The sequence below is a fragment of the Cetorhinus maximus genome, chromosome 5 (assembly GCF_964194155.1).
Source record: "Cetorhinus maximus chromosome 5, sCetMax3.hap1.1, whole genome shotgun sequence".
NCBI lineage: Eukaryota > Metazoa > Chordata > Chondrichthyes > Lamniformes > Cetorhinidae > Cetorhinus > Cetorhinus maximus.
Window position 1 is genome coordinate 6,542,379 of NC_135883.1, and position 17,296 is coordinate 6,559,674.

The 17,296-nt window shown below is 46.3% G+C and overlaps 1 protein-coding gene across 9 annotated transcripts in view; it reads left to right on the top strand.

Annotated features, from left to right (window-relative positions):
• The window catches only part of LOC144680470 (putative Polycomb group protein ASXL2), a 312,304-nt gene that overhangs the window by 45,400 nt on the left and 249,608 nt on the right, over window positions 1-17,296 (top strand). The window contains exon 1 of one of the 9 annotated variants that reach the window (XM_078541447.1): window positions 11,524-11,648. The exons of 7 other annotated variants lie outside the window; for them this stretch is intronic. In XM_078541447.1, coding sequence (XP_078397573.1) covers window positions 11,613-11,648 — 36 coding nt within the window. In that variant the 5' untranslated portion in view covers window positions 11,524-11,612. Of the gene's footprint in view, window positions 1-11,523; window positions 11,649-17,296 lie in introns of those variants that run through there. One more of the 9 variants, XM_078541465.1, reaches the window with a different exon arrangement.

Genomic DNA, 17,296 nt, shown 5'->3' on the forward strand with positions numbered 1-17,296 from the left:
TTAGTGTTTCAGGTGTACACCCCACCATCAAACCTGAAGACTAAAAATTGCACAAGCACTTTTGCTTTTTTTTTAACAATAAAGGTAAAAAGAGCGTGGGGTGACAAAGAGCACTACTAGACTCACAGAGCAAGTTAATGTCATGTAGCATTTGTAACAAAAGGGATGAGTTTTTAATACAGATAGAGATAACTGAAGAATACAGGAGGGCATGTCAGAAGCAGCACCAGGCATACCTAAAATGAGGTGTCAACCAGGTGAAGCGATGACTCAGGACTACTTGCATGGCGAACAGCATAAACAGCAAGCGATAGACAGAGCCAAGCGATTCCTCAACCAATGGATCAGATTTAAGCCCTGTAGTCCTTCCACATCCAGTCGAGAATGATGGCGGACAATTAAACTGGAGGAGGAGGCTCCACAAATATCCCCATCCTCAATGATGGGGGAGCCCAGCAATCAGTGCAAAAGATATGGCTGAAGCATTTGCAACAATCTACAGCCGGAAGTGCTGAGTTGGATGATCCAATTCGGCCTCTTCTGGAGGTCCCCAGCATCACAGATACCAGTCTTCAGCCAATTCGATTCACTCCACGTAATATCTAGAAACTGCTGAAGGCACTGGATATTGCAAAGGCTATGGGCTCTGACAACATTCTGGCAATAGTACTGAAGACTTATTCTCCGGGACTTGCTGCACCCCTAGCCAAGCTGTTCCAGTACAGCTACAGCACCAGCATCTACCCGGCAATGTGGAAAATTGCCCAGGTATGTCCTGTAGACAAAAAGCAGGACAAATCCAATCCAGTCAATTACCACCCCATCAGTCTACTCTCCATCATCAGTAAATTGATGAGAGGGGACATCAACAGTGCTATTAAATGACACTTGCTTAGCAATAACTTGCTCACTGACGCCCAGTTTAGTTTCTGCCAGAGCCACTCAGCTCCTGACCTCATTACAGCCTTGGTTCAAACATGGACAAAAGAGCTGAACTCCAGAGGTGAGTTGAGAGTGACTGCCCTTGGCATCAAGGCACCATAGCAAAACTGGAGTCAGTGGGATTTGGGGAAAGCTCTCCACTGGTTGGAGTCATACCTAGCACAAAGGAAGATGGTTGTGGTTGTTGGAGGTCAATCATCTCAGTTCCAGGACATCCAGGACAGTTGCAGGAGTTCCTCAGGGTTGTGTCCCTGGCAAACCATATTCAGCTGTTTCATTAATGACCTTCCTTGCATCATAAGGTCAGAAGTGGGAATGTTCGCTGATGATTGCGCAATGTTCAGCACCATTCGCGACTACTCATACTGAAGCAGTCCTTCTCCAAATGCAGCAAGACCTGGACAATATCCAGGCTTGGGCTGACAAGTGGCAAGTAACATTCATGCCACACAAGTGCCAGGCAATGACCATCTCCAACAAGAGAGAATCTAACCATCGCCCCATGACATTCAATGGCGTTACCATCACTGAATCCCCCCACTATCAACATCCTGGGGGTTACCATTCACTAGAAACAGAACTGGGCTAGCTATATAAATACTGTGGCTACAAAAGCAGGTCAGAGGCCTAGGAATCCTGCGGTGAGTAACTCACCTCCTGACTCCCAAAGCCTGTCCATCATCTACAAGGCACAAGTCAGGAGTGTGATGGAATACTCTCCACTTGCCTGGATGAGTGCAGCTCCAACAACACTCAAGAAGCTTGACACCATCCAGGACAAAGCAGACCACTTGATTTGCACCACATCCTCAAACATTCACTCCCTCCACCAACAAATCAGAGTGACAGCAGTGTGTACCATCTACAAGATGCACTGCAGGAACTCACCAACCTTCTTTAGACACACCTGCCAAACCCACGACTGCTACCACCTCAAAGGACAAGGGCAGCAGACACAGGGGAACACCACAACCTAGAAGTTCCCCTCCAAGCCACTCACCATTCTGACTTGGGAATATATCGCCATTCCTTCACTGTCGCTGGGTCAAAATCATGGAACACTATCCCTAACAGTATTTATATTGATAGTCCAGTTCAGTTTCTAGTCAATAGTAAACCCCAGGATGTTGATAGTCGGGGATTCAGTGATGGTAATGCCATTGAAAGTCAAGGGATGATGGTTAGATTCTCTCTTGTTGGAGATGATCATTGCCTGGCACTTGTGTGACGTGAATGTTACTTGCCACTTGTCAGCCCAAGCTTGTATATTGTCCAGGTCTTGCTGCATTTGGACATGGGCTGTTTCAGTATCTGAGTGGTTGCGAATGGTGCTGAACATTGTGCAATCATCAGCGAACATCCCCACCTCTGACCTTATGATGGAAGGAATGTAATTGATGAAGCAGCTGAAGATATTTGGGCCTGGGACACTACCCTGAGGAACTCCTGCAGTGATGTCCTGGAACTGAGACAAATGACCTCCAACAACCACAGTCATCTCCCTTTGTGCTAGTTATAACTCCAACCAGTGGAGAGCTTTTCCCCTGATTCCCATTGACTCCAGTTTTGCTAAGGCTCCTTGATGCCACACTCGTTCAAATGCTTCCTTGATGTCAAGGGCAGTCAATCTCACATCAGCTCGGGTGTTCAGCTCTCCTGTCCACCTTTGAACCAAGGCAATAATGAGGTCAGGAGCTGATTGGCTCTGGCAGAACCCAACCTGGGCATCAGTGAGCAGGTTATTGCTAAGCAAGTGCTGCTTGATAGCACTGTTGATGACCCCTTTCACCACCTTACTGATGATGGAGAGTAGACTGATGGGGCGGTAATTGGCTGGTTTGGATTTGTCCTGCTTTTGTGTACAAGATATACCTGGGCAATTTTCCACATTGCATGGTAGACGCCAGTGTTGTAGCTGTACTGAAACAGTTTGGCTAGGCGCGCAGCAAGTTCTGGAGCACAAGTCTTCAGTATTATTGCCAGAATATTGTCAGGACCATAGCCTTTGTAGTATCCAGTGCCTTCAGCAGTTTCTTAATATCACGTTGAGTGGATCGAATTGGCTGAAGACTGGCATCTGTGATGCTGGGGACCTCCGGAAGAGGCCGAGATGGGTTATCCACTCAGCCCTTCTCGCTGAAGATTGTTGCGAATGCTTCAGCCTTATCTTTTGCACTGATGTGCTGGGCAACCCCATCATTAAGGATGGGGATATTTGTGGAGCCTCCTCCTCCAGTGAGTTGTTTAATTGTCCTCCACCATTCACAACTGGAAGTGGCAGGACTGCAGAGCTTAGATCTGATCCGTTGTGGGATTGCTTAGCTCTGTCTATTGCATGCTGCTTATCCTGATTGGTGTACAAGTAGTCCTGTGTTGTAGCTTCACCAGGTTGACACTTCATTTTTAGGTATGCCTGTTGTTCCTGATATGGCCTCCTGCACTCGCCATTGAATCAGAGTTGATCCCCTGGTTAGGTGGTAATTGCAGAGTGGGGGATATGCTAGGCCATGAAGCTACAGATTGTGGTTGAGTACAATTCTTCTGCTGATGGTCCACAGTGCCTCATGGATGTCCAGTCTTTAGTTGCTAGATCTGTTTGAAATCTATCCCATTTAGCACAGTGGTAGTGCCACACAACATGATGAAGGGTAGCCTCAGTGTGAAGGCGGGACTTCGTCTCTACAGCGACTGTGTGGTGGTCGCTCCTACCGTGCACCTGTGGCAGGCAGGTTGGTGAGAATGAAGTCAGTTATGTTTTTCCTTGTTGGTTCCTTCACCATCTGCCGCAGACCCAGTCTAGCAGCTATGTCCTTTAGGACACGGCGAGCTCTGTCTGTTCTGGCGCTACCGAGCCACTCTTGGTGATGGAGATTGAGGTCCTCCATGTAGAGTGTTTTCTCCAAGTGGTGTTCTACATGGAGGGGTACTGATGCATCAGCTGGGGCGGGAGGGCAGGGGTGGTGTGTGGTAATCAACAGAAGGTTTCCTTGCCCATGTTTGACCTGATGCCATGAAACTTAATGTGCTCTGGAGTCGATGTTGAGGACTCCCAGGACAACTCCCTCCTGACTGTATACCGCTGTGCTGCCACATCTGCTGGGTCTGCCCTGTTGGTGGGACAGGATATACCCAGGGATGGTGATGGTGGAGTCTGGAACATTATCTGTAAGGTATGATTCCATGAGGATGACTATGTAAGGCTATTGCTTAACTAGTCTGTGAGACAGCTCTCCTAATTTTGGCACTAGCCCCCAGATGTTAGTAAGGAGGACTTTGCAGGGTCACCAGAGCTGAGTTGGCTGTTGTTATTTCCGATGCCTAGGTTGTGCATCTGAGTTCATTCCTTTTGGTAGGCTTCGTATTGGTTATGATACAACTGAGTGTCTTACTGGGCCATTTCAGAAGGCTCTTAAGAGTCAACCACATTGTTGTGGGTCTGGAGTCACATGTAGGCCAGACCAGGTAGGGACGACAGATTTCCTTCCCTAAAGGGCTTTAGTAAACCAGTTGGGATTTTATGGCAATGGTTTCCTGGTCACTATTACTGAGACTAGCTTTTTCATTCCAGATTTATTTACTGAATTTAAATCCCACCAACTGCCATGTTCAGATTCGAACCCATGACCCCGGAGCATTAGCCTGGGCCTCTGGGTTCCTTTCTGGTGAAACTGTAGTTTCCACTACACCACTGCCTCCCTGGACTTGGAGTACGATATGCAATTTTGGTCTCCTTATTCAAAAAAAGATTTAATTGCTTTAGAAGCAGTTCAGAGAAGGTTCACTGGGCTCATTCCAGGGATGAAGTGATTGTCTTATGATCAAAGGTTAAGAGGTTAGGCTTATACCCATTGGAATTTAGAAGAATGAGAGGTGATCTTATTGAAACATATAAGATCCTGAAGGGATTTGATAGGGTGGATACCTGGAGGTTGTTTCCTCTTGTCAGGGAGATTAGGGGATGTAGTTTAAAAATAAGAGATGTCCCTTTAAGACAGAGATGAGGAGAGACTTTTCTCCCAAAGGGTCATTAGTATGTGGAATTCTCTTCCCCAGAAAGTAGTGGAGGCTAGGTCATTGAATTTATTCAAGGCAGAGTGGATAGATTTTTGTCCAGCAAGGGATTCCAGGGTCCTGGGGAGCAGACAGGGAAGAAGAGCTGAGATCACAGCCAGATCAGCCATGATCTTATTGTATGGTGGAGGAGGGTCAAGGGGCCAAATGGCCTCCTCCTGTTCCTGTTCTGTTGTCCCTGTGTAATGGGTTTAATGACCTGCAGTTTAATGGCCTAATAGAAAGCTGCTAGATGTTTTGAAGATTGACAGAGGGGAATGAAAATATATTAAAAGAGGAACAGAATGTGTAAATTGTAATGAAAAGGCTTGAGGCTTATACCAAAAAACTGAGATAATGGGAAACTTGGAGAAAAACAAAACTGCAATTTCAAGAAGTCCGAAATGAGAACAGGAAATGCTGGCAAAACACATTGGGTCCTGAATAGAAAAAATACAGGCTAACACTCCATGCTGTATTTTTGTTACAAAGGCAGGTAGCTAGAGTTGAGCAATTTCGCAACTCGGCAGACCCACCTCACTTTAAAGCACCTGGTCACGTGGCATTTTTGCTGCGGGAAGGAGCAGGATGGTGTAGGTGTGTGATGGAGTTGGGCCCACTGACCCTGGAAGCCGATCCTAGGCAGCCACAGGGATGGGCGAATGCCAATGTGGGCTGTTGAGATGGCCTGTCTCAGTTCTCTGGGACTTTGTCCCAATTGTAATGAAAGCAGTTATGCCTTTTAGCACTCATCTCTCTCACCGCCTCACCCCTCCTCCACCTCCGCAGCCAACCCCCATGGTCCCTTATACCCTCCATGCCAACTCAATGCCAACATGCTCCCCAATCACTCCCCACGGCCCCTTATACTCACGATGCCAACTCGCACTCTTTCTATTCCCATTCACCTAGTACGCAATATGTACATAACCAATGAGCCTTATAAAAACAGTGGCAAGTGTGTAACTGCTGAGAAAAAAGACTCATTCAGAAATGGTCTCTGAAAAATAACTGTTGTTCCTGCAACACTATAAAAGTGTCAATCAGACAGACCATTAAAGTATCAATTACTTTAATGATACTTAAAGTATCAGTTTTAAAATGAGGCTTCAAACATTTTACACCTCTTAATCTTGTGCAGACATTGACAAAAGAGCTCACAGAAAGAACAACTTATTATAACCGTTTAAAGATGTCAATCAAGCAAAGTCAACAATTCACTTCACTTGTCAAAACAGATTTCCTGCTCGCCTAATGCTTTTATTGGACAGGGCTCTCACCTGGCCTTTATTGGACTGAACTCTTAGCCAGAAACCCTGAGTTTCCACATGTCCTTATTACATATGCTTGGCTGAGAGCCCAGACCAATAAAAGCATTCGCTCAGCAGGGAATCCTCGAAAATCTGACCCTTCCAGTCAGCACTGTGGGTCTCCATGTGAAATATCAACCTGCCTCTCCTAAGTCCTTGTACAGACACATCAATCCCACATCAGAGGGATGTAGAATGCCCAGTAGATGGATAAGCTGCCAGTCCTAACATTCTTGTTGTGGAATAGAGTGAAATGCAAGATTTATGCTTGGAGAACGTGAGGAATTTAGGGTGGACCCTGATTCTCCTCCATTTGCAGTGTTCCTTCAAATTCTGGTTGGGGGTAAATGGTAGAATTCTGCCCTTCTCTTTTTCGCTGCACAGTTTAAGGGTGTGTCCAACCTCAAAAATCCTCAGCAGAAATCAGGCCAGCTGACAGCTGGGGTGAGAACTGCTAAAACCCCAGAAACCTCTGAGAGAAATGATCAAACATGTTTCCCTGGGGATCAAAAAAAATGAACTGCCTCCTTGCTTTTCTTTGGCCCAGGAATAGTTCTCGGGTCCTGACCATATCCACCATTTTCCTGGGCCCTTGGCTCTCAGACTTTGCACCATCTCATACCAGAAACCCCTTTCTCCTCAGAAGGACCAGCAATTTGAGGAAGCCATCTTTGATGTGCTCCCATTTAAATGAGCCCATCTCCCGGGTCTCTTCTGGTGCAGGCGGACAGGCGATCTGCTCCATTACCTTTGTGCAGGCAGAGCTGTTCAGCAAAGCATTCACCTTTTCTATGTTTGGCCTCCTCATTATAGGGTAGACCATGCTAATAAATTGCTGTCACATGTAGATGAATTATTTGGGCCTTTCAATCTGAGGTTGGAGGAAGTAAACAGACCAGAGTTTCCTCTGCCATGGTTGTATACTAAAGTGTCAGGACAAGGAAGGCTGAAAGTTGGGGTGATGGAAGAGGAAACAAAAGTATTGTGGTGGGAATGGTCTCACTGAGGAGGGACAGCTGTTCTTGGAAATGTAGCCAAGTTGTAGGTGATGAAAATGTTAGAAGTTGATAGAAGGTGAATGCAGAAGCTAATAAGGTGAAAAGTGAGGAGAAAGGGATTTCTGATGTGTGATGGTGCAATGTGAGAGAGCCGAGGTTCAGGAAAGTGGCGGAAATGTTCATGGGTTGTGTTGACCACTGTGGAGGGGAAACCTCAGTTGACAAAAGAAGAGGATATTTAAGAACCAGGAGCACGAAGAGTGGAGCCGTTACAATATCTTCAACAAAAGCTGAGAAACTGGAAGAAAGGGATGAATTCTTACAGGTAGTGTGGGAGTTGTTGGAGATAGTGGGTTTCTAATAGATATCTGGTAACCCAGAAGCAGGTTGACATTTTGGATGTTGGCCCACAGTGTTGGCAGGCAAGAGAGAGAAGTCAAGAAGGAAAGTGAAAATCTGAGATGGACTATGTAAGGTCAGGAAAGGGTGGAAATTGGAGCACAGTTAAGGGTATTTTCAAGATCACAGTGAGAGCAGGAAGCAAAAATCCACATGAGTCATCAGTGTAACAGGAGGAGACGAATAAGGGAAACCTGAGTAGTACAGAAACAAAGAATGTTCCACATAGCCTAAAAAAGGCCAAGTGCAGCTCGGTCTCCCATAGCAACATCTTTTAACTGGAGTAAGTGAGTAGAATTAAAGACATTTATTCAAGGTAATGCCAAGCACAAGAGGAGGTGGATGGTGAATGATTGGGCTCCTATTCAAGGAAAAGCAGCACTTCTGTCCCACAGCGGGTCATTTTCCAAGACTTGTAAAGGAACTAGGAAAAGAAGATTTGGGCTGCAGAATGTGAAATAGTTTTAGTAGCATCGGGTGTCAGAGGAACCCTGCATGTAAAGGGTAGAGACAGGACAAGGGGGCAGGGAGAGGGACATTTGTTAAGATATAGGAAAATGAATTCAGCGGGATAGCAAACGTAATAATACGTATGCTGTGACAGTCCTGGTGATGTATCTTGGGGAAAAGGTTGAAACAGGTGGTTAGGCTTGTGGAATAAATAGAGTGAATAACTGATTAAGTTTGAGTTTTGATGATGATTCTGATATTTTTGTATTGATCTGCAGAATACACCCATGGTCTTGAACAATGCTGTTCCCCCAACAAGAGGAGAACTCCCCTACCCCAACAACCCTCCCCCCACCCCCCAGAGGCCCATTTGTCACTAGTTTTATGTTGTGCTTTCACAGGGCACTGACCCTTGCTCTGCTAATAATACATTCTGCCGCCTTGCCTTTATGCCACTATCAGCATCTTCTGTAGTCCTTAACGTTACCATTAACACTCCCTTTGTCCAGTGTCCATGCCATCTTTGTCAAATTTCTCCTTAGCTCCACCTATCCCAGACTTTCTATTTTGTTCCACCTGCTCCACCCCACCCCCCCACTTAAACAGTATAAAATCCATCACATTTTTACCTCTCCCTGAAGGAGAGTCATATGGACTCGAAACGTTAACTCTGTTTCTCTCTCCACAGATGCTGTCAGACTTGTTGAGTTTTTCCATCATTTTCTGTTTTTATTTATTATAGAAAAATTAAATTGTGTGGCATTTTTACCCTGCCTTTCTGTGAATAATAAAAGTCACCCATTATTATCACCCTGTTCCTGCATTTTTCGCCACCTTCTCTGCATATCTCTTCCTTATCTCTTTTCCGCTGTTTGATTTAGAATACCTTTTAATAATTTATAATCTTACAAACTGTTTAGATGAAATATTTGTGACTCTGAAACGTATAAGGCTGGCCAATATAAATTATTTTTCTTGTCCTTTTTTTGTAAGGCTAAGCCTTCTACGAGGCCAAAGAAGTGTATCGTGCTGTGTTTTAGGTAACCTGTGCTTCCCTTATAGAAAACCTCCTAATGAGGTGTATCAGCCTGCTGTGGGAAGCAAGATAGGGCAATAGATTCTGCGACAGGCTCTTACAGTGTTGCAGGAGCAGATCTACAGCATGAGTGGATGACTGGATCCTGCAAGGTTATTCTGATCTATTCAGGAGTTGAAGATTAATCTCCTGGATACTGCAGCCTAAAAAAAAAATCACAGGGGCACTTGAAAGAAAATTAGCACTTTTGTTTATTAGTTATGAAAATGTTGGAGATGGGGGAAATAAACAAACTTCAACTGTGAAGAGCAATTGGAGGCAGCACGTCATGTGATGAAAACCCCCATTAATGCATCCACTCAGAGTTGCCAACCCTTGATCCTGTATGTATTGCTACTCTTATCATTTATAAAGTTTATTACCATAAAGTGGGTGGGGTTCACTGATCATGTACTTTGAACTGAAGCTGGGAACATCTGGAACAACTAATTGCTCATTTGAGCAGCGAGGCTTTCAATTCTAATGCACAGGGAATATGATTTCTGGCACAATATCAAATTGAGAGTTACATTGTAGTCTCTCGATGATTCATTGCTTCCATTGCAACCATGTCAGAGAATTAGGTATTGCTGTTGTATTCATTCTGGTTTATTAGCATAACTGGAAGATCATCCATTTCCCTAATCTACTTGTGTTTCTAGTCTGAATCACAGAATTTTTTTAGAGTACAGAAGGGGGCCTTTGGTAAATTTTGTCTACACCGGCTCTCCTTCCTCAGTGGGCTGTAAACACTGCTGTTTTGTGTTTCAAGATGGAGCCCACATTAGGAGTAAATGTATGCAGGAAGATGACTTTTTGTGCATCTAGATGGACTGAAGTGAGAGGAGGATTTTGTGGATCAATGTAACTATACCCATCCCCGCTGCTTAGAGGTGTAGACATTATCATCGAGTCATAGGCATTTATAGAGTGTGGTATCCAACTTCCTTTTCTGGCTTTCATGTTAGCTAACATTGTTAAAACAAGAGTTAGGAGCAGGAGTAGGCCATTTGGCCCCTTGAGCCTGCTCCACATTTCAATAAGATTCTCTCTCCTCAGGTGTTGTGGAGAGAGAAACAGAGTTAACATTTCAGGTCAAAAACCAGTTCTGTTGAAAGGTTTTTGACCTGAAACTTTAACTCCGTTTCCCTCTCTACAGATGCTGCCTGATCTGCGGTGTTTGCTTCTGGCGTTTTCTGTTTTTAGCTGAAAACATGTCTGTTTCCACACGTTTGCTGATGACACCCAGCTCCACCTCACCATCACCTTTTTCGACCCCTCCACTGTCTCTAAATTGCTGGAGACAATAGGTGTGCTGATTCTTTGTTTATTTGTTTTTACCTTTCACTATTACTTCCTTTCTTCTACCTTATTTTGAATGGACGGCACAATGGCTTTAGAGGCAACTTTGGAATCATATTCTCTAGATGTGTATATTAAGGCTGTCACCAGTTGCTCTTTAACATGAGAATAACACCAGATAATTGGCAGCTCCTACAACTTGCTATTACCATCTCAAGGATATTTTATTTCCATTTTTGTGCTCGGTTCTTCAAGCAGCACTCACCAATTCTGCCATTTATTATTGAAATCAACTGTCGTAAGTTAGTAAGCAAGAACAACCATGGCCTCCTGGAGAGGAGCGAGTAAAAGAGAATACAATCGAGAGGTAGAAGTTGAGCTCCTTTAGCAGTATGGCAAGCCCGGCTCAATCCTGACAGATACATTTTGTCCCACAAGATCTAAGGTGGGTGAGTTATTTTCTCCGTCTTGGAAAGATGAAAGACTGAGAAAACCCATCCAAGATTCAAGTTCTGAAGGATCTTCTGCCCAGAATTTGACACTCAGTAGATCGTGTTATGGTTTTATTTGCTCATTAACTGTTCCACAACAGCATGACTGAGATCAGGAACTTGATGCGTTGACGGTTCACAACAATCCTCACCCTACTCACCTACAATGTTGCAGATCTGGATAGACAGCGCTGTCAGCATACCTGTTGTTTCTAACTATTTTTATCTACTCCTTTTATGTTTTTGATAAAGTATTGACATTTCCTGAATGGAACTTTCCTGGGCCTATGAGGTCTGTATATTCGAATCCCGGGCAGACTTTGACTTTGATATTTGGCTGCAACAAGACATAGAAAAGCTGCCAGTTCTATCATTATTTCTTATATGTGGAATTCCATGACTCATCTGTCAATGGTTAACTTATTTGTTGGTTTAATTTTTAATCTTTTATCACTTCCACTTCACAATTACATCTCTATGAGCGAATGTATGTAGTTCAGAATAGCAGGAAGAGGAGTAAGGCTGCAGTTTCTCAGTGGTGGACTGAGATTGGTTATCCTGACACTGTATTCTTGAATTTACCGTCTGTAACGGCATGTGGCATCATCATGTATTCATAAAATTAGCAAAGGTAAGTGAACTTTCTGACAAAGTTTGCTCGCTTGAATGGTAGTTTTTGTAAAGTATGTACAACGACTTACTAACTTTATCCAGAACAATTCAAAAGGGATTGTTCTTCACTGTGAAAATGATAATCGGATCTTCCCACAGAGTTTCTCCCCTTTTCTCTGGACTTTGCTGACTCATTTGTCTCGATTTTTACAAGGAAGCCGTGAGTGTGCATGGGGCGCAGTAGGGGACAACGGATCCAGCAATGCTGGGAATGTGGGGCCCTGATCACCTTAACTCCTTTGATTATTTTCAGAGACCCACTCGATACCCAAGCAGATTGACTACTTGGTTGACAGGTGGGAGCAGGAATCTAGTGGCAGGAGATGGAGAGTCAGTGGATGGAGGGAATTCCCTGCGGCTTTGCGATGTTGTTGGGGTAGCTGTGGGGGCGGGGTGTGTTTGCAGGGGTTTTCTTTTAACTGAAAATTGTGGAGATATTAGGGTTGGTGTTGCCCCGATGATCGTTTGGATACTGGGATTGGGAGGCCTTGAGGGACCTTGGGAGAATACTCCTGCTACTCATGCCCGCGAGGAGTTCAGAGAAAGGTAAAGTTTTAAAACTTACCTGAGCTTTTTAGAATTTTAACCCTTCATACGACACTTTCCTGCCCTGGGAAGGGGCTGGGGTGGTGCAGGGAAGAAAGGTGGTTAAAATTGAGACCATTGGTTCTACAGACACTGTTAGTTCTCCAGCACTTTGGCAAGGTGACGATTCTTCATGCGTAATTCTAAGAGAGCGTCAGCAGATTGTTCAAGCATGGAACCCATTTCTGTTGAGCCTTATTGTCTTTGCCTGTCATCCAAACCCACACACTTTCTGCCAGGAGTTCAATGGATTGTAATCAGGAGCAGAAACGCTAGCCTTCCCCTCCTTATTCTGGCAATCTGTAGACAATCGCACTGCCTAAATACCGTACTGAATGCTTCAAAGTACAATGGGTGGAATTGTCTCCTCCCGCCGTCAGTGGGATTTGTGACGGTGGTGGAAGATATGACAGGATGTAAAAAACTGGCTTCCTGATGTTGGGAAATGAGGTCAGGACCTTCCTCTCCCGGTGTTCATGGTGGGGTGATAAAGGGTCAACTTTGCTGCCGAAGCTTGGCGGGCACCCATTTTGCACCTCATGTCTGCTCCTTAAAGCCCCCAAAAGACCGGAATCGTGCACCTCCGTCAAATCTTCTGCGCTGCCAGGAGGAATTTACGTCGTTCCGTTACCCGACTGCATAAACATGGCCTGTGAGGGAACATTTTAGAGCACTTACCTCACGGCCGACGCTGCCTGCAGCACTGGAGCTGACAGCAGGCATGGTGTGTGTGGAAGACACCAAGTGGGGGAGGTCTGGAGGAAATGGAGGGGGGGGGTGGTGGGTGAAGTGAGGGGGGAAGGAAGGCATGAAGGGGAAGGAGGAAAGCAGGAAGGGTAGGCTGAGGTGTGAGTGGAGAGAGGGCTGAGGCCAGAGTGTGTTTCAGAGGGAGGAGTTGTTTGAGTCAATGTTGGAATCATGGGGGGAGAACTGAGGATGCTGATGATAGGAGGAGACAGTGACTGTGAGAGGGGGAAGTGGGATGTGGTAGGGTGGAAGGGTCAGGGTCTGGTGGGCATAGTTCTCATCTGGAGGGTCATTGAGGGGAGCAAGGATGGTGGCACAGATTATGGGAGTGGGGAGGATCAGGGTGGGCATAGGCATGATGACTTGTGGGCTTAGTGGGGAGGGAAGGCATAATCAAATTGACTGTGATAGGGTGTCCTGCTCAGGGGCAGGTGCACCTTTCTCAGCTTGAGCAGCTGGAGCTGATGGGGTCATAGGCAGAGAGGGTTGGGAATGGCTGGATACCCTTGAAGTGTCCCGGGTGGATGCCACCCCATCCACTACCCTCAACATTCACAGCAACTCACCAAGGCTTCTTCAACAGCACTCCCCAACCCTGCCTGATGCCCTTCCTCCCTTTGGGTGCTCAAGGGTCCCTCCCTGACTCCTTGAAGAGAAGGGACACCTGGAGGGAGGCCAAGGTGCCCTGTGCCCCTCTCATGTAGCCACTGCAGTGGCTCACCCATGGCCAGTGCGATGGAGTGCAGGTCTGAGTGCATATCCAGCAGAAATTGTTCGTTTTGCTGGACCAGGGTCTCCATGGTGTCGACTATCCTTCCACTAGAGACTTCCATGCGCTTGCATACTGGAGCCACGACATCAGAGAGCACACAGAATGACTCCTCCATCTCTCGTGCCACTCTGTTGAGTGCCTCTGACACCTCTGCCTGATGTCCCCCTGTGCCTCTTTGATACTCCAACATATTTTCCATGGCTATTTCCAGAGGCTCGCCATCTGACTCTGACTTAGCAGGGGCCTCTTCTCCAGCAATCCTCTGAGTGCCAGAGACCTCCACCTGCTGTGGACATGTGTCTGTGAGGTGACTACCAGAGTGTGAGCCGGAGTCTAAACAAAATCTGATACCCAGTGAGATGCGTGTCTCTGGGCTGGTGGAGGGTGCTGGTCAACATTGTGATGGCTCTACAGGTGTTAAGTAGTCCTCGCCTTCCTTTGAGGTGTCCTTACTTCTTGTGCGGGAGCTGGCCTCCCCCTCTTCCTGCTGGCACCTAGAGTGGAGAGAGGAGAGAATGATTGATGACCTAGACTGGCTCAAACTTTGCACTCATCAATCACCTTGATTTTCCAAGATTCTTGGAATTATACATGCTTCCTCACTAGATTCTTGGGGGAGGCCGACTTTCCCGTTGGCACAAACCTGGTTATGATCCTCCCCTGCCAGCTTGGTTGCTTGTTGCTTGAATTAAGTGAGAGGCCTGAGCTCAGGCATCCCCCCCACTCCCGTCGTCTTCTCTCTCAGCCTCCTGTTATGGACTGTCTTCTCCTGCATAAAGACATATAGATGGATTGTGAGTATGTATGACGAAAGAGCAGATCATAGACTGCTAATTCTGTGGCTAATAACTGACCTGGTTACTTCCCAAAGCCTGACCACCATGTGCAAGGCACAAGTGAGGAGTGTGATGGAACACTCTCCACTTGCCTGTATGAGTGCAGCTCCAATGATGCTCAGGAAGCTGAACACCATCCAGGACAAAGCAGGCTGCTTGATTGACACCCCACCCACTACCCTCAACATTCACTCCCTCCACCGCTGGTACACACTGGCAGCAGTGTACACCATGCACAAGTTGCACTGCTGCAACTCACCAAGGCTTCTTCAACAGCACTCCCCAACCCAGCAAGCTGTACCAGCTAGAAGGACAATGGCAGCAGACACATGGGAACAGCCCTGTACTCCATCCCATGGCTATTCCTTCACTGTGGCTGGGTCAAAACCCTGCCGTTGCCTCATTAATAGCGCAGCACGTGAACTGCAGCAGTTGAAGAAAGCAGCACCCCACCACATTCTCAAGGGTGTTTAGGGATGTGCAACAGAAATGCTGGCCTTGGCAATGATGCCCATTTCCCATGACAGAAACACAAAATGAGTGGTGATGTGAGTTGGGGGAGTGGAAGTTTCACTTACCCTAGCGGCGCAGATGGGATCATTCATCCATTTCCTGCACTGCAGGGCGGTCCTCCTCTGGGCCCCATGGGCACTGCCTGCCCTGGCGACCTCCTCCCAGGCTGGTGTGGTCAGTCGGGACGGCCTCCTGCAACCATCCCCGGGGAAGAGAGCATCCCACCTTTCCTGCACAGCCTCGAGGAGATGCTCCAGGGAGGAGGCATCGCTGAAGTAGGGAGCCGGAGCTTGCTGCTTTCTCCTGCTTCCGGGGTCCTGCACTTTCATTGGGGGAAGGAGCCTATCTCGCCCTCCTCACCCTCTTTCCTGTAGCACCTGGTGCTCTCTGTCTGGTCTCGTGTCTCCCTCCCATTCCTCCTACAGACCAAATGGGTCCCCAAGAATGATCTCATGACCAAACACCAGACACGCCAACCTCACCATCTCATAAATCAAGAGATAAATTCTTAATAATCAGGAAATTTGTTATAAAGATCACAAGTTGTTTGTTTTCAAACGTAAACCAATATAGTTGGTTTATAAAACAAAAACAGAATTACCTGGAAAAACTCAGCAGGTCTGGCAGCATCGGTGGAGAAGAAATCAGTCAACTTTTCGAGTCTTCATGACCCTTCAGCAGAACTGAAGCATAGTTAGGAGAAAGATGAAATATAAGCTGGTCTAAGGTGGGGGGGGTGGGGGGAGAGAGAAGTTGAGGGTGTGGTGATTGTGGAGATAAGCAAGCAGTGATAGGAGCAGATAATCAAAAGATGTTACAGACAAAAGGATCAAAGAGGTGTTGAAGGTGGTGATATTGTCTAAGAAAAGTGCTAATTAAGAATGGAAGACAGGACAATCAAGGTACAGCTCTAGTGGGGGTGGGGTGGAAAGACTAACAAAGTTTTAGTTTTAGATTTAAAAATAATGGAAATAGGTGGGAAAAGAAGAATCTATATAAATTATTGGAAAAAAAAAGGGAGGGGGGAGAAACGGGGTGGGGATGGGGGGAGGAGGGCGGGGTGGGGGAGTTTAAGATCTAAAGTTGTTGAATTCAATATTCAGCCCGGAAGGCTGTAAAGTGCCTAGTCGGAAGATGAGGTGCTGTTCCTCCAGTTTGCGTTGGGCTTCACTGGAACAATGCAGCAAGCCAAGGACAGACATGTGGGCAAGAGAACAGGGTGGAGTGTTAAAATGGCAAGCGACAGGGAGGTTTGGGTCATTCTTGCGGACAGACCGCAGGTGTTCTGCAAAGCGGTCGCCCAGTTTGCGTTTGGTCTCTCCAATGTAGAGGAGACCGCATTGGGAGCAACGAATGCAGTAGACTAAGTTAGGGGAAATGCAAGTGAAATGTTACTTCACTTGAAAGGGGTGTTTGGGCCCTTGGACGGTGAGGAGAGAGGAAGTGAAGGGGCAAGTGTTGCATCTTCTGCGTGGGCATGGGGAGGTGCCATAGGTGGGCTTAACACTCCACCCTGTTCGCTTGCCCACATGTCTGTCCTTGGCTTGCTGCATTGTTCCAGTGAAGCCCAACGCAAACTGGAGGAACAGCACCTCATCTTCCGACTAGGCACTTTACAGCCTTCCGGGCTGAATATTGAATTCAACAACTTTAGATCTTAAACTCCCCCTCCCCCCATCCCCACCACGTTTCTCCCCCCTCCCTTTTTTTTCCAATAATTTATATAGATTCTTCTTTTCCCACCTATTTCCATTATTTTTAAATCTAAAACTAAAACTTTGTTAGTCTTTCCACCCCACCCCCACTAGAGCTGTACCTTGAGTGTCCTGTCTTCCATTCTTAGTTAGCACCTTTCTTAGACAATATCGCCACCTTCAACACCACTTTGATCCTTTTGTCTGTAACATCTTTTGATTATCTGCTCCTATCACTGCTTGCTTATCTCCACAATCACCACACCCTCAACTTCTCTCTCTCCCCCCGCCCCCCCCACCTTAAACCAGCTTATATTTCATCTTTCTCCTAACTATACTTCAGTTCTGCTGAAGGGTCATGAAGACTCGAAACGTTGACTGATTTCTTCTCCACTGATGCTGCCAGACCTGCTGAGTTTTTCCAGGTAATTCTGTTTTTGTTTTGGATTTCCAGCATCCG